The sequence below is a fragment of the Misgurnus anguillicaudatus genome, chromosome 18 (genome assembly GCF_027580225.2).
Source record: "Misgurnus anguillicaudatus chromosome 18, ASM2758022v2, whole genome shotgun sequence".
Classification (NCBI taxonomy): domain Eukaryota; kingdom Metazoa; phylum Chordata; class Actinopteri; order Cypriniformes; family Cobitidae; genus Misgurnus; species Misgurnus anguillicaudatus.
The window spans coordinates 3,073,884-3,098,791 of record NC_073354.2 but is presented as its reverse complement, the minus strand read 5'-3'; the positions used below and the strand labels follow the sequence as shown (position 1 = coordinate 3,098,791).

At 38.3% G+C, this 24,908-nt stretch overlaps 1 protein-coding gene across 1 annotated transcript in view; it reads right to left on the bottom strand.

Annotated features, from left to right (window-relative positions):
* The window catches only part of LOC141350370 (apolipoprotein B-100-like), a 56,298-nt gene extending 38,449 nt beyond the window's left edge, over nt 1–17,849 (bottom strand). The window contains exons 1-26 of the mRNA XM_073855445.1: nt 17,697–17,849; nt 17,447–17,485; nt 16,849–16,961; nt 16,513–16,658; nt 15,834–15,978; nt 15,284–15,436; nt 14,638–14,762; nt 14,469–14,554; nt 13,906–14,356; nt 13,534–13,651; nt 13,297–13,443; nt 12,940–13,151; nt 12,630–12,858; nt 12,363–12,542; nt 12,039–12,242; nt 11,744–11,908; nt 11,421–11,626; nt 11,130–11,303; nt 10,931–11,055; nt 10,607–10,808; nt 10,277–10,449; nt 9,366–9,538; nt 9,127–9,242; nt 8,652–9,025; nt 4,285–8,543; nt 2,949–4,064 (exon numbers count right to left, since the gene is read on the bottom strand). Of these exons, the coding sequence (XP_073711546.1) occupies nt 2,949–4,064; nt 4,285–8,543; nt 8,652–9,025; nt 9,127–9,242; nt 9,366–9,538; nt 10,277–10,449; nt 10,607–10,808; nt 10,931–11,055; nt 11,130–11,303; nt 11,421–11,626; nt 11,744–11,908; nt 12,039–12,242; nt 12,363–12,542; nt 12,630–12,858; nt 12,940–13,151; nt 13,297–13,443; nt 13,534–13,651; nt 13,906–14,356; nt 14,469–14,554; nt 14,638–14,762; nt 15,284–15,436; nt 15,834–15,978; nt 16,513–16,658; nt 16,849–16,961; nt 17,447–17,485; nt 17,697–17,751 (9,486 nt within the window). The 5' untranslated portion in view covers nt 17,752–17,849. The remainder of the gene's footprint in view (nt 1–2,948; nt 4,065–4,284; nt 8,544–8,651; nt 9,026–9,126; nt 9,243–9,365; nt 9,539–10,276; nt 10,450–10,606; nt 10,809–10,930; nt 11,056–11,129; nt 11,304–11,420; nt 11,627–11,743; nt 11,909–12,038; nt 12,243–12,362; nt 12,543–12,629; nt 12,859–12,939; nt 13,152–13,296; nt 13,444–13,533; nt 13,652–13,905; nt 14,357–14,468; nt 14,555–14,637; nt 14,763–15,283; nt 15,437–15,833; nt 15,979–16,512; nt 16,659–16,848; nt 16,962–17,446; nt 17,486–17,696) is intronic.
* Nucleotides 17,850–24,908: the final 7,059 nt, after the last annotated feature.

The following is a 24,908-nucleotide window of genomic DNA, read 5'->3' as shown; positions in this document are numbered from 1 at the left end:
GCCACCGGACAAACATGTCATTGCCAGAGACAACTAAGTAAAAAAAAATTGCCCGTTAAGGGCTTCTGTAGAAAAATGGCAGCACAAAATGGCGACTTCCATGTAAGTGAATGTAGGGAATGTCCGTATATGTAGGTAAAAAGGTCTTGTTCTAAGGTAATTAACATATAACATTTCATTATGAAAGGTCTTTATACACCCCTGATAATATTTAAATGTATTCATTTAGCTGACGCTTTTATCCAAAGTGACTTACAATTGGTATATTTGTCAGAGGTCCCACGCTCAGGGACAGTGTCACAGTGGATTCAAACCCGGGTCTCTCACACCAAAGGCGTGTGTCTTATTGGAGGTGCAAAAGGATTTTAAGAAAATGAAACAAAAGCAAAATTGTAAACTTTTTACCATAAATGATTTTGGTTTTATATCTATTTTTTATATTTATTTTTTAATGTTCATCATGAGTCTGTATTTTTGTTTTATACATTTTTTCTCACCTTTAGCTTGTTTTCTGTGGGTATAATTCACTATTCTTTGTTAAAGTGTTATTGAACAGAACATATTGTGTGAATCGATATAAAAATACATTTTAATGGATACATACCCCGGTTTCACAGACAAGGCTTAAGGCTAGTCCTAGACTAAAACACATGTTTGAGCTGTCTCAACTGAAAATAACTAGCAGATCTTAAAATATGACAGTGCCATTGATTTGTTTCAATTTACACACCAGTACAGTCTTTTTCTAAGGCATGTTTATAAAAGATGGGTAAATTAAATCTTAAAGGGGCCATGGCTTTTTTAAGATGTCAAATAAATCTTTGGTGTCTCCAGAGCACATATGTGAAGTTTTAGCTCAAAATACCATATAAATAATTAATTATAAAATGTAAAAATTGCCACTTTGTAGGTGTGTGAAAAATGTGCCGTTTTGGGTGTGTCCTTTAAAATGCAAATGAGCTGATTAAATTCAAACACTGATCACAATGATGGTGGTTTGTTGCAATTAAAACTCAATTGTGCTTTTCTCTGCACTAAATGGAAGTGCTGTGATTTGATGACATCATAAGGAGAGCCAAATGTAAATCACTATCATATTGATCATACTTTGTGGGTGCTGTGCTTTCCATCATGATATTTGAAAACCATTATTATTATAGTAGTGATTATGTCATATAACACTATGTATTTATATTCACAGCCCCCCCCCCCTTTAAAAAAAGAGGCCAGACCTTAAATCCTAATTATTTATGGTAATTAATTATAATAATCAGTTGTCATCTTAGTAGAGACACTGTTAACTGCTTCACTGTCTTTGACTTAAAAGTTTTATGAATGAAGATTCATATGATTAATTATTTTATATATTGAGTATTGCCATAAACAAATACATTCCAAGGACGTGAACAGTTCTGACTTGAATTACTCAACGTAACTGACACAACGTAATATAGGTACATTTTGGGTGTAACCTCAAGGAGGAATCTCCCCTTCTGAGGGGAAATTACATCAGGGATCTTCCACCTTTGTCATAACAAAGACCTCTAAAGAGTTTATGCAGGAACACTCTTTTACATATAATAAAAACATGCCTGGCCTGAAATATCATTTGCAATAAGTATGATATGATGTTTGCATACATGTATAATGAACAATCCTTAATTTGGTTGTTGAATAAAATTGAGAGGACATTACAATTACTTCAATTAGTTATGTATACTTGATATATTTAATCTAGCTTTAGACTAAACTGAACAAAACCAAACCAGTTTTTAAAACCTAAATGTCTCACTTTGAGGCTTTATAAACTTACATTTATAAAAGGAAACATTATAACATGATGCACTAAACTGTAAACTGCTGTAATGTGGGTTCCCATGACCGGTGTTGAGAATCACTTTATGGACCAAAATGTATATTAATAATGTTTATTTTTAGAATGTATTGTATAGATACCATAATAAAAATATATTGTATAATTGTATTTAAACATTGTATTTAAACATCAATAAGATTGAATATTGACTGTTTAATGATCAAACCTTGCAGTAAATTGCGTCAGTATACAGTTACCAATAGTCCACGTTTCACCCCTGGTTTCAGCACTACTTCAAAGTTTTTGTGTTTGTAGTTTCAACAGTGGAACAAACAGTGAGTCAGCAGCCTCATAGCTCAGTTTATTCCCAAAGAGATGACATGGGAGGAGCCCTGTTGGCAATGACATCATCTATGTCTGTGAGCTATATTTAGATCTAAAGTTGGACTGGAGCATGTGGTGGGCTTCTAGCTGAGTGACTTTACTTGAAAAGTTACCACAGAATGTAGACATTTACATTATAAACAGTAGTGCTATTATTTCAAATGTTACATTTGTTTACTTATGTTTCTTCTTGGGATGCTGAAATGTCAATTTTCAGATAAAAATAAATGCATCTTGATGAGACCATAAATCTGTATTGGTTCATTTGAAATAGCTGCTCTGAGACTGATCACTGATCAGTGATATTTGATTACAAATGAGAAGATTTTAAATGTCTTTATTTGTTATAGTGACACCTAGCGGGTGGGTGGTTTAGTACAGCGTTTAGTCATTTTTCTATGACGTAGGCCTACATAAGAAATGGGAATTTTCTATATGTTTTTTTTTTTATAATCATGAGTGTTGTGCATGGGTTAATGCAAAAGGGAAGACGACCTATTATATTAAATACAAAACATTTTCTGCAGTACAAATGTTTTTATTGGTACTTTACTGTCATTGCTTTTAAATACAGTAAGACAGATTGTAACATTCATATATTTGCTTTAACACTATTCTAAATTAGTCATTTACAAAATAAAAAGAGGGAACAAAAGCAGCTTATAGGCACATTGTTTATGCATAACACTTTATTGATAATTTCTTTCTGAAAATAGTTTAGCTAAGGAGCGTCTTAATACAAGGATTAGAAATTCCATACTGATGGAAGAGGAATGTCAATGTCCATCTCTGTGTCATCCACTTTCACATAGAATTTACCATTCTCCACGACATTATTAAGGGTCTCGGTTATTTGGTTCAGAAAGACACGCAGACGTGCCACGGTAGATTCAATCCATGCATTGACATCTGCAATCAGTTGTTCATTGGTCATCTCTTCAAAGATGTTCTGGGCCTTAGCTTTGATACTTCTGTAGAACTCTACAATGATTCTTCTGAATGTCTCAATCTGCTTACTAATCTCTCTTACAATGTCGGAGTTGACAGCATCTCTGTAAACAGTGCTTATCCAGGCAGTGAGCTTGTCAAGATCTTGAATTTTGATCGTTTTAAGGAGCTCCTCTGCTTTCACCACAGTGAATTTCAGGATTTCGGACACTTTCTGGACAATGGACTCAAACCGAACATCTCCTAACTTCTTCACAATGATGATCATCTGGCTTTGGATCTTCTGGAAAACTACATGGAGGTCGTCCAGCATTTCGCTTCCACGGAGAACGTAGGTGGATCCTGGAATGGTGATTTCTACTTCTCTGATACGCTCAGCGAGAACCTCAACATATTTACTGAAGACCTCTGGTAACTTTGTGATGGCTTCCTCGGTGACATCAGCGACAAAGACAGTGATTTTATTGTAGATATCAAGTCCAGTGAGTTTCTCAGTGTATCCGGGAAGTTCGAACTGGGTGTCTCTCATAAATGAGATGGATGCTTCCAACAGGGCCTGGATTTTTTTCTGGTACACTCTTAGCATGATCACAATGTTGTCAGAAATCTTACTGCTGATTCCTGCAAGATCAACAGCGTTGATCTTTTCAGCCGCTCTCTTGTACATGAGTTTAGCTTGATCCTTAACTTGATTAATGGTGATATCTAGCTTCTCATACTTCTTGCTCATCTCTATGTAAACTGCATTGATATAAATTGTCACTGTGTCTTTAAGACCTTTTAGGGAAGCAGCTCTCTCTTTTAGCCACATAAAAATCTTAGCAGGGATTTCCTTGTTCCACTGTGTCTGAATGCTCAGCCGGTTTGAGTCCATGATGGCAACGTTGACCTTCAGAATGTCAACATTATCTTCAGACTGTAATTAAAAAGAAAGTATGGTCATGTCAACAGCTAATTTAAAGCATTACATTAAAAGTTTAGTATGGTATGTTCTTAAAGGGATAGTTCACCCCAAAATGAAGTCACCCTTAAATTTGTGTTCAGGAGAACAGGTATGGAACAACGTGAGGGTGAATGAATGATAACAAAATTAATTTTGGGGTGAACTATTTCTTTAACAAATGATAAATACTTACGTCATATGCCCCAAAAAGTCTTCCTGTATGTTGGGATGAGCCCTTGCATTGCAGCTGAAGACCAAGGAGTCCAGCAGATGGAGAAGATACAGAGACAGTAAGACCATCTTCAGCATTTCTAGTTAGTTTGTGGTAGATCATAAAATTCCCAGTGGGAAAATATTTATGCTCCACATTCAAATTGCTCAACAGTTTCATCCCTGAATTTCTGTTCAGTGTGGACTTGCCACTTGTCTTGCCATTTAAAACATCAAACTCTGAGGTTAAACGAGACTCAAACTGAGCAACAATTTCCTCCTGATTCAGGATCTCAGCCTTGGTATTCGTGGTGATCATAGCAGTTTTAACAGAGAACTCATAGGTCAGGTCTCCCATGACAGGAATCATGACTTGTTTCTGAATATCGGGAAGAGTGATCTTTGCTAAATATGGACATTGGTGTATTTGAGATGTTGGTATTAGTATTTTGATTTTGCTAATGATGGCATTCAGAATTGGCTCCATGTTGAACATCACATAGTTCTTTAAATAGTTAAACTTCACATCCATATCAAAGGTTTGCTGAGGTGTGATCAAGATTCTTTTAAGGCCTGTGTCCTCCCAGAAAGAAAATCCCTCTACGTATGGTGTTTCCTTGTTAATAAATGGGACAGTCATTTTAGGAATATTAATCGGTAAGGTCAGAACATTAAGATCAGCCTCGCCGTTAACCGATGCAGAAACCTGAATCTCATTCTCACCATTAGCCATAGCGATGTAATGGGAGTACTTGTACTGATTGAACCTAGCAAGACCGGTCCAGCTTGCCTGTTGCACAGCGGGACTCAGAGTTAAAGACATGTCATTCTGCAGATCAACTTTACCGGACAATGTAAAGGGAAGCATCAGCTTTGTGTTCTCCTTGTTCTTGGTGTCAAAGACAATTTCATAAGGCATAGCCTTGAAGGTGACCGAGTTGGAAATGGTTCCTTCAACTTTGCCAGTTAGTTCAGCACTGTGGGATCCACTGAGCTCCATCATGAGATTCTTAATATTCAACTGCCCTTTAACTGCAGCAATGCTCTTCTTGATGAAGGGAGTATCTGTCTCTACATGTACATTAAACTTGATCTCAGTCAAACCAACCGTCTCAGCATCCACTTTCTGCTTCATCTTAATAAGACTGCTGTCTATATCGCTGGTAAAGGTCAATTTCAGGGATTCTAGACTGAGCAAAATCTCCAAGTCACTGTTGTGTGTTCCTTCATTAGACAAATCATGAATAGAGTACTTTCCTTTCCCATCAGTTCCAACTGTGAAGGTAATGATTCCAGATTCCAGTTGAGCAACAGCTTTCTGGGTTATTTTGGCTTGGCTGAAGATGTTGGCCACTGGCATGTTCACACTGTGACTGTAAGAGGTCTCCAAAGTGCCTGATAATCCCTTCTCTGTGCTCAAGTATGCATCGCTCACAAAGTCAGCAGTGTATGGTTCTGTGGTTGCCTTAGCAGTGGTCTTGGAAGATGCTTGGGCTAAAGCGCTATTAATAGACAAGAATCCCTGGTGATCAACTGAAAAGGCCATGTGATTGGCTTTAACTGTTTCAGTCAGGGACACATCATTCATTTCCGGGATTTTTAGATGAGCAGTGGCATCAAAGGTGTAGGCCAAGAGATCAACAGTTGTCTGGAACTGGGAATTCAGCACTGCAGTGAACTTATCGGAGTCATCCGTTGAGTTCCTGAGTTCAGCAGTGGTCATCAAAGTGTGCTCAGAGGCTTTAATCGCAAATTCACCGGACAACGTTCCAAAGCATGGAACCCTGCTTAGGTCAGTGACCCTCTGTCTTACTTCATCAGCTAAGGTGTCATAATCAATTAAATCACTGGCTTTGGTGTATAGTTCATTTGTCAACTCACACACCTGTGCACAGTATGAATCAAACTGTGGTTTTATGTCAAAAGAGTTTAGATAACTTACAGCTGATTGCATGGTCTCCCTTAGTTTATATTGCTTCATGAGTTCCACAGCATCATCAATCTTTTCCTCAACAATTCTCTCAATTTTATAACTTCTCAAAAACACATCAATTCTGTAGAAGATTTCTTTGATCTTGCTGATAATGCCAGTTCTTTGCTCGAAATTATATAAAAAATTCTGGATGGGTTCCAAGTTTATATCTATTTCCGATACTACTTCTGTCATGTATGTGGAAACAAACCTTATACCATCATAAAGCTTGCTAGCATCAACATTTTTAATTGCCTCCAAAAGTTTACTTATTTTGCTCTGGAGAGTGTCTGTAATATCATATTTGTTGTTAATGTCATTCATCATGTCAATGCTACGCTCTTTCATGTTAAGCACTGCAATTTTGACCTCTTCAGTAAGAACGGGGAGCTTGTCAGTAAAGGGCAGGGTAATAAAATGACTGTCACTGTTCTTCTTATATTTCAGAGTACCGGAGATGGAAAATTCCTGATTTTCGTTGCTGTCTTTATTCAGGAGGTTGGTGGACACAGTGTCTAGCAATACGATACCAATGTTCTCTGGAGTGTTGAAGATTTCCAAAGTATAGTCAAAAGCATGCTCATTCAGTTTAGACTCCATCTTACTGTTCAACTTTTGCTGGTGAGGAGTGACATCACTTGTTATTTCATTCTGGAAGTTAGTTGTAATGGTGTTTCTATTACTTAGCTGGTGGGAGGTTGAGGCCTTGTATTCATAATTGTGTGAGAAAGACAAAGGCTCGGCACGTAGTAGCAGAATGTTCTTCACATGACCACTGTGTTTTCCATACAGGTTGAGCTCTCCATCAGCATTGAAGGAGCAGTCAACAACCAATCTAAAAGGTTCTGCTTTGGTGAGGATGTTGCTGTCCAGTTGGAGAGAGGGAGAGTTGAAGCGCATCTCATTGGTGAACTTTGATGAATATCCAACAACCTCAATCTCAGAGCTCTGACTCATTTGAGTGCCCAGAAGTCTTCCATTGCTGCTGCACTTTGCCGAAGCTGTCTGGTCGGCATAAATAATTTCATATTTGTGTTTCAGTTCCTCTTGACCAAAGGTTCCCTTCAGAGTTCCAGTAAGTTCCATCTTGTAAAGCTCTGCCTTCATCTGGGCATCATTGATTAAGTTGACACCAATAACCTTAAGATCATTTTTGACATTCAAGGATGCTGTAAAGTCACGAATGTCCACTGCAATGTTGTGCTTGTAGAAGTTGTTCTCATTCAGGAAGTTGTCCGATTCAGAGCGGATGTTCAAAGATTCAAGGGTAAGTTCCAGGGAGTCTGTGTTTTCTATTTTCATCTCCTGAAGTGATGCCATTAAGTTGTTGGAGAGGTTCAATCCTTCTTCATTCAACTTGAAAGTAATCCTGTTTCTAGTGTTGGCATTGAAGATATCACCCTTATACATGCTGTTAAAATATACCTCAGAACTTGCAAGTCTTCCTTCAACTTTCAACTCAACGCTGTTATCTTGGACTGCTCCCTTTGTGGACACAGAAATGGTTGCACCAGAAGTTGCAATGCCACCTTGAAAAATGTTTTCAAAGGTCACAGAGCTGACCTGAGCATTGGTGGTACAGCTAGAGGACAGGCCATCCTTGGTGAAAGACAGGGTGCCCTTGTGGGAGGCACGGTTGGCAGCAAAGTTGATGTTGGAATCAGTATTGAGTTCCAATCCCTGAGTGTTAAAGGATCCAGCAAGCAAGGAGACAGCACGATTTGTGTTGTCATCAGCCTGGGACTCAATCTTGAGAGTGACCTCCTTCAAGGTTGCAGAGAATTCTACCTGGTTGCGAAGTGTGCGCTTAACGGCGGTTCGCTGGGCTGGGTTGTTGTCGATGTTAGTGTTTGACTCAAATGAAATTTTTCCATTTGCTGCTGAAGCTTTTACTTTGTTTCGAATTTTGAAAATGGAAGAACTCAACCTGAAAGAAGATTCGGCTCTTGCCTCTCTGCTCTCGAGTTGTAGTACGTAACTTTGTGAAGCAACTGTGCTAGCAGACAGTGGGCCTAATTTCAGTGATCCATCTAGATTTCCATCTCCTGTGATTTCAGAGGAGATAGAGCACTGGGCTGTGTACTCGAGGGACATCTTCATACCCAGAGGGCTGGAAGCTTTGATCTTGTAATTTCCTGTTGTCTTTACTAGGTCTGTAGTCGTGGATGTTTCCAACAGGCTGAATTGCGCATTTATGAGCTTATGCTTTAGGGAAGAATCGATTTCGAACTTCACAGTGTCGCTTGATATTTCACCAATTTGAGCAGTTCCTGCATGTAACAGATACGGTCATTATGTTCTTTTAGTACTGACTGAATAAATATTGATTATCAATCATACAAATTAAAATCTAATACAGCATGTAGGCATAGGCTTACCATTTACAGCGAAGGCAAGAAGCTCCATTGGGGAGTTGGCGACCACTTTGTAGCTTGCAATGTAGGTGAGGTCATTTTCAGTCTTGTTGCCACCAGAGAAAACTGCCTCCATGTCGTAGAGGTTGGTGCTCACTTTTGTCGATATTTCTACCATTCCGAGGAGTGGCATTGAGAGTTCATAACTCGATGGGATAGAGAAGGAAGGTAGATTGAACTGCTTAGAGGGCAGCATTAGACCAAACTGTGGCATAACCAAGTCAGGGGTGGCCATGGTTGGAGGGATTCTCAGGTCCTCAGATGTCTTTCCACCAAAAGGCAAGGGAATGCTGACTGTTACATGATCTTTGTTGAACTTGTATTTGAATGTGCTCTCACTAAAAATAAAAAAAAATTAACTGTCATTTTCTACTTGTAGTTTTTAATGTATGATGTAGAAACTAAATATAAAAATGAAGGTGGTTAGCAGTAATCTTACGTGTTCATGTACACCCTCTCAGGCATAGATGGAAGAGTCAGTTCTGGAATTTTTTCTCTTAGATTCTGAAGGTATGGCATGTCGGTGGAAATCTTGTCTACCCAAATGAGGTAAGCCTGTAATAGGATTGAACATACTGGAATAAACATTCTTCCACAAATTTATGAAAAACAAAATTGTTTTAATTTTTGTTGGGTTTTATAATCAGTTTAAACTATATAATATAGACAAACTCATACCTCCCAGAGTTTTGCATAAATGTGACGCAGCTTCATGTCAGTCTTGACAACTTTATGGTCCATGATTTTTTCAAAGGCTTGTTGTAGGTGGCTCTGAAGACGTTCTGTGTTAAGCTGCTTCTGGATCTCTGAGTCCATGTCAGACTTTAGCTGAACTTTCATCTCATCGTCAGCTGTTATGACAACAAATGTCAGGTTTTTTTCATCACTTTATTGCGATTTTTCTTATGATCAATACTATTTCAACCCAGGCTCACTTACCATACATACCTCTACACACATTTCTACATTTCTGTACATATAGTTGCATCTTTCGATGGGATGTCCAAAAGATGCATTTGGTTTCAAAAGTTACAAAGCACACACACACATAAATTAAAACCTGCTTATCTTTGTTTAGTAGATTTGTGCCATTTGGTATTTATTTATTGTCTTAAGCATGCAAATGCGTAGCATGCCTAAGTGACATACGCTGTCCTTCCAGTTAAATTTTAATAAAACACAGCCATCTAAAATCTAATGTATTTTGATCAATCATTACTATCCCTTTTATAAGTCGCCACTATGTTCCTGTAAACAACAAGTTCTTAACATACCTCAGCTGAACACAATCAATCCTGAGAGTAACAACATCAGACATTTATCCGCCATAGTCACAAAACCATGAACTGAAGAATATACTTCAATAATATTCAGTATTGTCTTCTTTGTAACCTTGAATGAACCCGCATCAAAATGGAGAAAATACAAGCCCCTTCAGTGCCTATAGTGAACACTCCAACCGAAACACGCAGCGATATGAACCTACTTCATTATGCGGAAATGTAGGCAGAGGTATGTAAGATGTATGAGCCTGTGTAGCTATATTTGCATTCAAAATCATGCAAAAACTGCGAAAGGAGATAAAATACCATATTGGAAAATTATCTTCTGCACAGAGTTGGTCTCTGGGAGCTTGATGTTACTCTGAAGTTCCACATTTAAACCTTCAACATTTGTCATGGTGGCAGACAAGGTGGCATCAGTATCGAGTGAGGGTACAATCAACTGGGCTTCCAGCAAACCGTCTTCCATGCCTTCAAGTCTGTTATTAGCAGAAACAAAAACTTACATATCACACATTTCATAATTTGTCAAGCCTGGTACAGTTATTACATTCAGAATGAATTAATAAATGTTGTGTCAGAGATTCATGCAATGATCAAGTAGCATCATAACATTAAAATGTGATGTGTGCTTACTTGGCACGACCGATGAGAGAAAGCTGGGGAATATTTTTGTTGGTGACTTCAAAGATGACCTTCTTTTCATTAGAAGAGCTTTCAGCAAAACCAACATTAATTCCGGCCTCAACATCGTAGTCAGGGATTTCAATGCTGGTGGTTAACATATTCTTGTTGCGGTTGTACTTGACAGTGGCAGTTGCCTCAGTGGGATCAGCACCTTTATAATGAGAAAACAGAAAACATTTTAAAACTTAAGGAACTCTATGTGCCCCGCTGTGGCATAGCTGTAATTTGAAATTTTGTAGCATCGTGAGTTAAAATGATGTTAAATATACATGCCTTCTGTGCTCAGAATCATTTTCAGCGAATCAACCTTGTTGCCACCTTCCTTGTTCAAGACCTCATAGGCAAAGGTTGCTGTGTACTCAGTGACTGCACCGGTGGGCTGGATTTCCACAGCAAAACTGTGAGCAGGCAACGGTGTTAGTATAACGTATGATGCATTGCAAAATGTTGAAAATACATGGAAGACTTTTACCTGGACTCTCCATTGAATGGAAAGTATGGAGAATCTGGTCTGGCTTCTGAGAAAGATAAACTACTGCAGTACTTGATGCCAGAAATTAGAGGACTGCAATTCACTATGGCGGATCTGTCGCCTGTTTCAGGCACATGTCTGACCAGGGAGTTGGAAACCATCACTAGCTTGTTGCTGTTTAAAAAAAATACAAGAGGTTTTCCATTAAATTTTTGATCTGTCTGTACATTTACTTTAGGTTTTGAAATAAAGATGAAATTAGGTTTAAGATAACAGATTTCGCAAATCTACCTGGCTCTGAAGAGTTGAGTAGTACCCTTGGGTGCAGGGATAGACAACTTTATTTGACCATTGCCCATGGTGATCTTGGCATTAAGAGAGCTCTCATGGAACATGGTAGTGTGCATTTCCACAGCAGAGACAACAAACTTGGGAATGTGGATTCCCATATGGGTGACAAATTCTACTCCCATTGAAGGTGAGAAAGACAGTTCATGCTGTGAAAAAACAATCAGTGAGTACTACTTGTGCAAAGGTTGAACACAAGATGATGTAACAGACATATACACCATTTATCAACTGATCGAATTGTAATCAGCTACTTTATTTAATACCTTGCCAGGTTTCATCTGCAGACCACCCTTTACTCCAGGTGCAAAGGTTCCAGACATTGCGAACTTCAGTGGGAAACCAGAAGAGGTTGGCAGGGAGAACTCATTATCCATAAAGATGTAGTGAGCAAAGATGTTCTGATCTCCAGACATCAGGGCCTTTGTAATCTGAATTGAAGGAGAAGCAGTATACTATACTATACTATACTTAGGATATCACTTGCCATGTTTTTGGATATGAAGGTGTTTCATATACAAGATCAAGTAAAGATATGTATGTGAAAATGTATGAACATACCAAAGCAGGTGAGTACTTGAGGGCCTGAATGTATGTGACCATCCTGTCTACAATAGCCGACAGGTCACTTGTGCCCTTGATGTATCCCAGCTCATTTCCCATGATCCTCAAGTAGGCAATGGCCTCTGGTGAGTCCTGGTTGTACAGGTCTTTAACAAGCTTGTTGAAGTTGCGCACCATTTCCCTTACAATGTTTTCAGGAACCTGTCAAAGAGAATTATAACAGTACTTAAGAAATTGCCATCCTTTGATACTGTACTTGCACCAAATATCAGTAATACAGTATCAGTCATTATAGTTGGAGTAAGTAATAGTTTGTGTTACCTGTCTCTTAGTTTTTTCCGTTCTCAGAGGCTCAACCCACTCCTGCAGAATCTCATTGATTTTATTTGGCATCTTGTCCCCAGCATAGTACATGGCCTTGGAAATTGTGTCAGGGAAGAAACCGTTGCTTCCAAAGATAGTCTCAACAGTTGGCTCAAATCCTTTACCCTCCATGCCAAACTGAAATAAAAATAAGTACAAATAAATAAACTGAATAACAACAATTGGGATCTTGAATTCTTTACTACTACTAAAGTAGTTTCCCACCTCAATGAAGTCAAGGCTGAAACCAAAGGCCTTTAGGGTTGTCTCCAACATAACTTCCCTGGGGAGTTGGCTGCTGGGATCAAAGATCATGCTGCCCTGCGTGCTGGAGCCCAAAGCCTCCTTTCCTGGCATAAATGCGTCCATCTTGTAGTTACGAGAAAGCTGAGTGTAGTTAGAATGGGTAAGCACTTCATTCTCCTGCATGACCTCGATTATTTTCTTGCCCAACCTGGAAAGAGAAAAATTATAGTGTTGAGGAAAGGATAATGAGTATTCTGAAGAACAACCGACAAATAAGCAAAATACATACTCTTGAATTTCAGGGTCTTTAGAGTGAACAATGTTGTAGACATGGGAAGCCACAAAGGATTTGACTTGCACGTTCGGATCCTGGGTAAGGATCTTTTTCACAACTTCTATGTCGCTTGCTTCAGGCTTTTTCATCAAAATGAGATATGCGGCCAGTCTTTTCTGAACAGCACCTTTGCCATAAAGGGCAACTCTCTGGATGTTGGAACGGATCTGAAGAAAAAGACAGCAAAGATTTTGGAGTTTTGGTATTCTTATTGAAATATTTCCATAGAAACTAAGACTAAATGTGCCATATCTGCCATAGAACACAATTGGTTGTTTTTTATGTAAATTCATAATATCAAGTGACACTTACATCAGAAGTCACAGACATGCGTCTGAAAGCCTGGATAGCAGCGAGCTGGACAGACAGAGTGGTGGTAGGCTGTCTCATGCACTTGAGCAGCATGTTTTTAATGTTTGGATCAGCTGCTTCCATAGCCTCGCCCATGTTTCCAACAACCTAATTAAGGGAGATTGAAATAAGAGATTATTTTTCGGAATGTATGAATTGGGAAAAGGTTCGAGAGGGAAGATGCTCAAGAATACACACCCTTAGGGTCAGGTAGGTCAGTTCCTTCTCTCCAGCACAGTCAGCACCAAGGATGGAGGTGATAAAGTTGTATACCTCAAGAATCTCAGGGGTGACCTTACCCTCAGCTTCGAAGTGCCTAAAAAATTTATATACCACACACATGTACATATATTTAGGATTTGTAAAGCAAAATATGAGGCAAACCCTTTAGACAAGACCAGCATAGCTAGGTAGCAGGTTTGGATGCTGGTGTGCTTGCTTCCTAACTAGCTTAAATAAAAAGACTACTTGCTTGGTCAACTAGAAAAACCATATAGATCAACCATCTTGAATTTTATTTGGTTTATTTGTGAGTGCTTCTCACTAGGTTTCTAGGAAGAATGTGCTCACCTTCTTACGACATTGCTGAGAGCATACATGATTGGTTTGCTCTTCTTGGTCTGGGCAATCTCAAGTATGTCTTTCACCAGGAGGCCAGTTGGGCTGTGCATCATTCCCAGAGCATAGATCGCGGCATCTACCTCAATGGCATCGGGTTCCATCGTCTTGAGGATACTGAGCATGGAACTTCCACACTCTGGGGTGCCACACTGGGTCAGGGCCTGCCAGGTCAAGAATTTGTCCTCCTCAACCATTTGAGCGGTTGCCTCTTTCAGAACTTCAACTTCCAGGCTGCGGAGCTCAGACACCAGCCTCTGGAAGGTGCTGACCCTCTGGATGCCCTGCGGCTGTTCATGCATGGTTTTCAGGTCTCTGAACAACCTCATCAAAGCATCGGAGGTCTGGATTCTAGCTTTTTCTTCCACAGCTTCCAGTGACAAAGATTTGCTGTCAATAGAATCTGTATAAAAGATGGAAGATGATGTGATATGCAGTCCATATGTTAGAAATAGAAGTCTTATAGTGACATTTATTAAAAACCAACAGATTTACATAGAAAGAGAAAAACTTACCGATAGCAAAAACTCTGTCGTTGATCTTGCTGGTTCCTTGAAGAGTTAGGGTTTGCTTCACAAGGGAAGAGATACCATACTCATTTCTGCAGAGAGGGAATGGTAATTTTATTGACATATATTCAATTTATAAACACAAATTGAATTTGAAAATGTCAGTTTGACTCACTGGTAAGAGAAGGGAAGGAAGATGTGTTTCTCCATGCATTCAGCTGAAGTCATGTGCTGTTTCTGGTTGTCAAACTTGTATGTGCAGGACTGGGTGCTGCCAATCAGCTTGGACAGAGGGTATTGCTGTGGACAAACAGATATAACTTAATGAAAACGTCATGTTATAAAATTAAAATATTTTATTGTTACTTGTTTTTGGGTCAGGAGGCATTGACCAAGCCATCTATGTGATATTATGCATAGTTTTTTGCAATAAGTTTAATAGGTTAATCCCTTTTGCCAACTGCCAAAACTAATTCAACGTTTGTAATAAAAAAGGAGATGGATAGGATGGTTACTGCAACTAAAAAGCCATGATTTATGTCTTTCAAACAATATTTGACGCTGTCTGTAAAATCTAGGCTAAAGTCTTATAATCTAATAATGAGATTATGAGCATCAAAGTTTGATTTCGGTTACTGGATTCACATCGATTTCAATTTTTAACCAGTATTACAGATATCAAGGTTATATTTTCACAGAATGTTCTTTAAATAATGTAGGATGTTGATATGTAGAAAACAGTAAATTACAAAATATGACTTTAGCTGAGTTTTCCCAGGCCGGATTCACATATAAACTTTAATGCTGTGTGAATGCCTTACCAAACCAGTGACGATAGCAAGAGGGCTAGAGTGGCTTCTTTGGGTTTTGAAAAGATCACATCCGGACAGATCCCTGGTGATGGTGACATCAGTGGCAATATCTTCCTTGTTATTGACCTTGACCTCAGTGGCACAGATTCCATGGACAGTTGCCTAGATTAATGAAATAACAAAAGCTAAATCAATAAGAGCAAACATTTTAAGTAAGTCCTAACAATCTACTTTCACTTATTAAATTAGAACTTATCAATCATCTTGCATAACACAAAATATTTTACATTATTTGGATCTGACACACAAATCCAAACACTGACAGTATTTAGTTAGGGACAATGTAAAATGTTATCATATCACAAAGTTTGCATGGGTCAAGATGTTCTTAAGTGGAATTTATTATTCCCGATAAGAATATGATCTTATCTGCTCAGTTATTAAGCTGGTGCTAATAATGGCGTTGCATAAGATGCAAATTAAGTTAATCTGACCTGTACAATGTTTGATAAAGCAAATATAGATTAAGACTTATAAAGAAAAGATAACGTTTTTGTACCATGTTTTTGGTCTGCTCTTTCTCCATGACAGGCACCATCAGAGTGGAGATTATACCCCTCTTGAAGTTTAGGATGTTGGTATCCTCACCATCGGAGTAAAGTTTCACTTCGCTCTCACCTTCAACTACAAACTTCAGTACATTCCTTTTCAAAGACAAAAATTGCTGTTAAACCCATGTATGGTTGTGCTAAATTGTGGCTAAGTGATAAAGTGGAGACTTAAAGTCTTCCTACCCACAAAAAACAATGATTGTTGGATTTTGTCTGATTTATATGTTGACTCTGTTAGTGGGTTTTTCAAAGATGGAATACAGCTATGGCTAAAATCCTATGAAATGTTGGGTTTAGGGTTAGGTTTGGGATAAACCAGCGCTCATCTTGATTTTGGCTGTTGCTGTATCCCTTCTAGCCACAACCCTATTAGTGTGATGTGGCAGTGTGGATATTTTATATTTGTTTACAACCGTTCTTAACATGACAGCAAACTTTATGTCATGTTTAAAATGCTGGTATTTGTTTTAAAATTATGAGGCAGTGTGAATACAGCCTGAAATTTTTTTACAGGACGATTGAGCTTCTGAGTTGCTGTAGTCATTTTAAATATACTTAATTTTCAAACAGATTTGCAAATCTAGAATGATCAGTTCTCAATATTTGTGAAGTAACCGTTAAACATTCTTCTCCATGGCAGTTTGGAAGTTCTGGGCATCAGCAACAGGTTCATAGATGGCCGTCCCATCAGAACTCACATCTATTATCTCAGACAGAGAGCACTCGCTCGTACGGAGCTGAAAGCTGCATGCCTGAGGTACATCAATCTCAACCTAGAGCAGATGGTTAATTTGGAAATATTATTAACCGGGAGGAAATCATCTAGTACTACAAAAACATGTAGATCAGTTGTGTATACACTGTAAAAAAAATTTGGGTTATTTTCAACCCAGCGTTGGGTCAAAAAGAGACAAACCAAGGCATTCAGAAGCTTGAAGTGTGACTTTATACATTTAAATGTACCTTGCAGGAGACTTTAGGGCCGTTCTTGAGAGGGGTTGTCCCTTTTACACCGTTCTGGATCTCTGCTTCATACTGATATGTATATTTTTTGTAGATCTTAAATCTTTTAGATACTGAAAAGAAGTTAAATGCAACAATGAAATATCTGAAACATTGTGTGTAATCATTAATAATTTTAAAGTATTATCTTGTTTTCTTTTTTAAGAAAAAAGTTTTATCTATTAAGGAACAAAAATGTCAGATATGTCTTCAATATTACTGTATTACGTCTTGTGACACAGAATATTGTTTTTAGGTATGTTTATCTTGATTTAATATGGTTTTAAGAATGCAGTGATCCATCATATAAACTGTATCACATTGTATTGTATTATCTAATCACAATAGGTATTAGGCATTTGGACTCTGACATCTTGACTCAGAGTACATGAGAGGTCTAGTTGATGTAATTTATTGCAGGTTCAAAGTAACTGACAACAACAAAGGTACAATAAGTCCAGTAGATAAAAGGTAAGAATACACAGCAGGGATGCTTTTACATGTTTAAAGTCTGGGTTTATAATACAGATAACATTTATATCATAAAAATTGAACTTACGATGACATTCTGGATGAGTATTAGACTCCGTTTCTTGCTCTGCGTGTGACACAAAAGTATTTACAATATATTAGTTTTTATTATTTAAAGTAAATAATATATACAAATTTAAATACATGTGTAACACGTCTGACCACAGACACAAAATGCGGAGATCTACTAAAATGGCAATAAAATGCAATAAAAATAAAACAAGATGGAGTGTTTTTATTGGATATATCTACAGAGCAGAATGAAACATGATACTCACGGGCAAAGGCAGAAGTGCCAAGTAGCAGCAACAGACAGAGCTTCATGTTCCCCATGTTGGGTCAGAAGAAGCTCAAGGACTAAAGCGAGTCCTCCTCCAGACAGAGACTGATGCTGCTCCTATATCACCACCTTTTATACTGGGACGACTTGGGGGGTTAAACAAAGGTTGCAACGGGTTCAAAGTTCCATCAGCCAGTGTGGCAGGCCAAAGGCAAAGACTGTTTCATAAACAACACCCAAGACTTGCCCGTCAGCACTGGGACTGATGAAACTCACTGATTGCATCGGGCCGACAGCAGCTATAGCCTTTAGTCCCTCTGCTTGATTGATTTTTGTTGTCTTTCAAGTAAAATCTGACAAAGGCCAAAGGTTGTTTTTCAGGATGTAGACAAGAAAAGTACATTTTGTCACAGTTTTTTGAGAATCTATTTACTGGATTATCTCAAACAATTTTGAACAAATAAAATCATCATGGTTGATAAATATAAATACATGCTTAAGAGAGGAAAGTATAATCTTTCACATCTGAACACGCAATAAAGCACACAGCAGGATATAATAATATCATAATAACGCAATCAAAGTGCTGATGGGTTTTGAAAAGGTCTGCAGAGCAAAATTGTGTTTGCCCTGTTTTTTAATCAAATATTTATCAGATTAAAACAAAAAAGGTCTTGCAATTGGGTACAAAATAAGATTTTATAGACAAATATACTGTTTGAAAAATGTGTTTTTTTCAACCCTTCAACCAAGATTATATTCAGAAAATAGCACGTGATAGTCTCTCAGGAGTACCTTCTTGCTTTTCATCAAACAACTACTGCACAGTGTTGGGGAAAGTTCATTTTAAAAGTAATGCATTACAATATTTAGTTACTCCCCAAAAAAAGTAACTAATTGCGTTACTTAGTTACTTTTCATGGAAAGTAATGCTTACGTTACTTTTGCGTTACTTTTTAAGCTGAGACTTGATCTCTTTCAGGCCTTGCAGGTGTTTTTTATCATTGCAAAAATGTCAAGCTCTGGCCTGCCATCTCAGTTTCTGACTCAAACTGTTCCGGCTCAGGTGCACAAAGTGCGTAATTCTACGTTAATATGTTCAGTTTAATTCAGTACATTATTTTATTTTAAAATAGAATTAATTGAACTGAAAAGTAACTTGCATTACTTTTTTAAAAAAGTAACTCAAATATTAATGTGTACATTTATAAAGTAATTCGTTACTTCAGTAAAGTAATATTATTACGTAATGCACGTTACTTGGAATGCGTTACCCTCAACACTGCTACTGCATAATAAATAAAGATATTAAGGAGTCAAGATTTTATTACAGTTTGATAAAGTGAATTAAAAAAGAGCCAGTTAGGCCACTATGGAAGCTGTGTAAAGATATTCACAGTAGCTACGTAAAGAGATGTTGGCATCATATGTGTACTACATCATTTATTATAGAACAGCTGGAGCACTGCAGCAACACTGACCAATCAGCATCCAGAATCTCTTTATTTAAAAAAGAAACTTAACTTAAATCATTTCTAGACTATGCAGTGATACATACTGTATATGAGTCATGTTCTAATCTGAATTATTTTCACAGAACATGTCTTTCCCAATTTACAACCCTTATCATGTGAAACCAAGTCAGTGTGCAAAAGTTCACAGGACATTTAGGATCCCACATGGACTGTGTTCAGAATTATCTATCCCAAATGATCTCCTGTGTCATTAGTACAGCACCTGGATCTTGTAAATAGGAAAGAAGACTTGAGTGATTTTTAATGTAAAGACTCACTAATTTGTTTTTAGCCTGGTAAACCTTTAAAATGATAGTCAGAAAATTTGTTTTAAAGCAAAATGTTTACATTTTGGATTGGGTTTTACATCTGACAATGTCTGATTGAATAAACTTTTTAACTTGCTCAGCCATACTGAAATCCATGAGGTAATCAAAGTAGTCATAGAGATTTCAGACGTGTTGCTCTCATTATTTGTGTGAGATCACTCAGAGAAGAGATAACTTAATCAGAGTACAACATATGCACAGTTACATAAGACTGAAGATTAAAAACGCTTCAACTGCTTTGAGTTTTTAAAGAGACAGAAAATAAAATGTCCACATTACAACAGAATTGATCTGAAATGTAACAAGAAAAGTTAAACAGAAAGTTATTATCTTTAAAAGCTTTTATACAATAAACAAGGAGAATCTGCCTTTTCCTGATTTAATGAAAAATGTCTACAACACTCTAAAAATGGTTGGGATATTTTTAACCCCTAATGGGTAAACATTGGACCGAAAACATGATGGGCCAAAAATGACCCAATGTTGAGTTGTTGTTATGCAACCATGGGCAACCCAGAATTGGGTCCACTTCAACCCAGCGGCGTGTTCCCTCCAATATTTACCCCACAAGTCTGAACAAAAATCATAATATTATTTTGTTTTAAATTAGCACCCTTTTGTTTAAATGTTTTCCTTTTTTCCAACATTTTAAAAACATATAGGTCTAAATGTTAATTTCTTGATTAAGATTTTTACTTGCCATGGCAAACTTTTTACCGGCCCCACAACAAAAAGCACTTGTAATGGAGGCAACTCCAGCTGCGTCCCAATTCAAAGGCCGCGACCTTCCAAGGACGCACCTCAAGACCAATTGCGTCACAGCAGCGCGACCCGAGGCCAGCAAGGCCGTCCCAACCCAAAGGATAAATGAAGCCCATTATTTCTCCGCACTGTCAAGGACAGAAAGAATAGATCCCCAACAGCCGATAACATCCCAAGAGTCACCGCGTGTCTGCAACAGCTGCATATAATTCTCTTCGCAAATTTCTGAGGCTGCCACCTTGAAAGACTTGCTTATAAGGTCGCAGCACTTGAATTGGGACACAGCCTCCATTTGGCACATCAGAGCTGTGTCCCAATTTAAGGGCTGCGACCTTATAAGCATGCGACCTTAAAAGGTGAGCACTCTGTCTTTCAAGGTGGCAGCCCTTAAAAGTTCGCGAAGAGAACCGAAATGAGACAGTCTAACCTTCGGACGACCCATAATTGGCGTCACCTGCTGCACGCGCCCACCGCGCCTGTCAGCAGGACACAGCGGAGACGTTTCTGACTTATTAAAATAAATATGGAATCAGAATTTTTTTAATTTATTTTAGAAAATATGACACGTGATTAAACTATTCAACAGTATATCAAATTAATCAACCTTAGAAATATACGCAACATAAACAGAATAATATTAACACAAAACATAACTTATACTAAAAAAATTTTTTCTGATAAATACACACTTTTATTTAATAAAGGTTTTAATTGTTTATTTTAAAACATTCAGCCAGCCGTTACAGGTGTGCATTGAATCTTGGGATAGTCTCGGCTTTTAAGGATCCATTCGTTCTATCCTTAACAGCACGTAGAAATAAGGACACATTTTGAAGCTTCATTCTAAGCATCCTTTGAATTGGGACGGCCTTACTAGCCTCAAGTCGCGCTGCTGTGACACAATCGGTCTTAAAATATTGCATCTGCCATCTGTACCATTGCAAATAAACTTTGTGAACAATGTCACTCATTATGTAAGGCCAAATGTAGAGGCTCCTAAAGAATATCTAGTTGATCCGTTTGCTGAAATATTGCTTGCCGGTATGTGTTATCTTGGCTTGTTATTGTTATTCATACACTCTAAAAACAAACGGTGCTATATGGCACCAAAAGTGGTTCTTTGCTCGTAATCATAGAGGAGCCGTTTTTGGTGCCGTGTAGCGCCGGTGAGGCGCCTGTGTAGAACCATATAGTGCTATATAGAACCAAATGTGGTGCTATAGTGGTGCTATATGGCACCTATATGGTTCTACACAGGTGCTTCACTGGTACTATATGGCACTAAAAACGGTTCTTCTATGATTACGATTCAAATCAACAGTTTTGGTGCTATATAGAACCGTTTGTTTTTTTAGAGTGTAGTATTATTATTTGTGTTATGTTCTATTTTTCTAATATGTATGTATGTGAAAAGAAAATGTCTTTGTCAAAAGCTATAAAGTATAAAAAAGTGAAAGTACATTTTCATCCTCGATTCGACTTCATTTTCGATTCTAATGTCACGGTTCGATTCGATTCTCGATTTTTACTTTTTTTAAGAACAGGTTGCTATGCCATTTTTAGATTAGACTTTTATGAAATAATATCTGACCTTGATACCCGAGATGCCCTGCTATGTTAGTCGTGCTGCCAGTGGATAAATATGGTACACGCACATACAAATAAAACTTCCTGTCAGATGAACATCTGTCAGTACTTTGCAACTTAAAAACGTGCTATTATTACCGTCAGACAAGATTGTGAGACTATACCCCAATAAGTCATATTTAAATGCTGTTTTCATACACTGTAAAAAATACTTTGCTGCCTTAAAATTTTTTGTTAAATCATCTCAGATTTACAAGTCATGTCAAAAGAAATGAGTTGTCAGAACTTATAAAATATCGTTGAGAAAAGCCAACTTAATTTTATAAGTTATAACAACTCACCTGTAGTTATAACAACTCATCTCTAGTCAAGATAAATAATACTAAGTTGAAATGACTTGTAAATTCGAGTTAATTCAACAAAACATTTTAAGGCAGCAAAGTATTTTTTACAGTGTAACTCTTAAGCAACTAAAATAAGTTGTTGTGAAATTTAAAAAGATCTCAGTTCAGAGAAACAACCGGTCCTGGCACAGGTTCCGCTCTGCTGTGCATGCGTGCATATTCTGATTGAGTTCAGCTAAATTGAGTGACAACCGAGCATATCCACTGGACATTGGTTATTTTCATCTTTAATAGCTCCTAAAGGCTTCATGTATGAAAACAGCACCATGTCAGCGTAGAGCATACAGATCTGGAAGCGATCTACTATGTTTAACAGGAATGCAGAAGTAAGTTGCGCATATACCCTATTGTTCATGCGATCAGTGATTCACATGTCATCCGCCACCATTTCCTCTTTATTTGCCTCTCTCAGTCCGATGGCCTGACCAACAACCTTCTCTGGTGAGGTGAAGGATTGCAGTGGGTTTCTTCTCCAATGTTCACTTCAGTTCGAGATCCAATTGCAAAAAGCAAGATCGCATACATTATCTCATTACTCTCCGGAAGTGCATTGCAGTGGGACTAAAAACAGATTTGTCACTACTTCTTTGACGGTGTTTACAGATCACTTTAAAGTTGTATTGAGCCCAACATTATCTGCTATCTCTATACATGATGAACTGTTTAGTATTTGCCAAGGTAACCTTTGTAAGTGATTATGCCTATCACAGAGGTCTGAACTCAGAACGGTGCCGTCATATGGCCATCTACAACAGTTCAGTTGTCTTAGAGAGTTTCATAACCAAATTAATATGCATCATACAACAACTATGTGCATGCACTGGATGAACCTGCTGTTAAATCATCTCCCACTACAACATCTGTCGCCCTTTCAGCACCAGAACCTTTGCAAGTGGATTCATGCCATCTGTCTCGCGTGGAACGACAACAGTGTATACGGAATAATCTGTGCCTCTACTGTGGTTCAAACGGACATCTTATACCTTGATGTCCCATCTGTACTCCTCGTCCAGCAGTGAGTAGAAGAAGAACCATTCAACCACCAAGAAGAACTATTCAACCATCCAGAAGTGAGTACCATCCAACTTCAACACATGATTGCCGCATTAACTCTACTAATGTATCACTGACTACGTCCCAACCCTCTGTTGCAGCACAAGCCTTATTACACACCGGATCTGCAGAAAATTATGTCTCCCTCAAACTTCTCCACCAACTTCACTTTCAACATAAAACTTGAAAAAAATCCCTGGGTTCTACCTCATCAGCCATGGGACTGCGCTATTAATCTGCTTCCTGAGGGCACCTTACTCAAAGGTAAAATCTACCCTTGTTCATTCCAGAGGAGAAGGCTATGGAGAACTACATTGTGGAGGCACTCATCTATTCATCAACTTCCCCTGCTTCTTCCAGCTTCCTTTTTGCTTCACTGTTAAGTTCTGTTATCCACTTCCTCTGGTACCATCCTCCTTAAAACATGGGGAGCCTGCGTCTTCATGAAGCCATACCTGCGGAGTGCATATAACCTCGTCAGAATACGGAAGGAAAATGAGTGGAAGACTGCATTCATAACCCCTGCTGGTCATTATGAATATCTAGTAATGCCTTATGGCCTGTTCAACCTGCCTTCCGTGATCCAATCCTTTATGAATGACGTATTCCAGAAGTTCCTCCACCACTTTGTCATTATCTACATCTACAAATTCTCATTAACAATTGCCAACACGTAACCAAAGTCCTCCAGAAGTTAAGAGATCATCACCACTTTCTCAAATCTGAGAAATGCTAGTTTTCCAGTGACAACATCCATTTTCTCAGATACATCATCACCAGAAATGGAGTTCAGATAGACCAGAGGAAGGCAGAAGTAATCTGCAATTGGCCACAACCCATTATCGTCACAGATCTCCAACGCTTTCTGGGATTTGCCAATTTCTACTGATGTTTTATCTTCAACTACATTTGCATCAGTTTTCCACTCACATAAAAGACCAGCCCAAGTTTCTTGCCCCTAAATCTTTTCAAAACCTTAAAGAAGCCTTTTGTCCAACTCCAACCCTGGTCCACCCTGATTCTGAGCTACCTTTCATAATGAAAGTGGATGCTTCTGTGACCAGGTTTAGAGGCATGTTGTCCAAGCGGCAGGGTGACCCTTCTATCCTCTATGTGCCTTCTTCTTGAAGAAACTGTCTCTGGCAGAGCGGAATTCCAATATCGGAATTTGTGAGCTGCTGGCAGTCAAACTCAGTCAAAGCCTTTTCAGTCTGCACCATTTCACACACTCCAAAACAACTCCCTGCCATTAAACTAATTCCATTACCCATTCCTTACCATCCAGGTCTTACTTAGCCATAGATTTTGCCATAGATCTCCCTCCATCCACCTTGGTGGTTGTGAGCAGATTCTCTAAAGCCTGCAAACTCATTCTCCTGAAAAAGTTACCCACAGCTCTAGAAACAGTAGAAGCCATTTTCCACCAAGCCCTTTGTCACTTCGGCTTACCAGAAGACACTGTTTCTGTGGACCACAATTTATCTCCCGTTTCTGGCGCTCCTTCATCCAGCGTTACTTAGCATTTCCATCAGCCTTTCATCTGGATACCACCCACAACGGT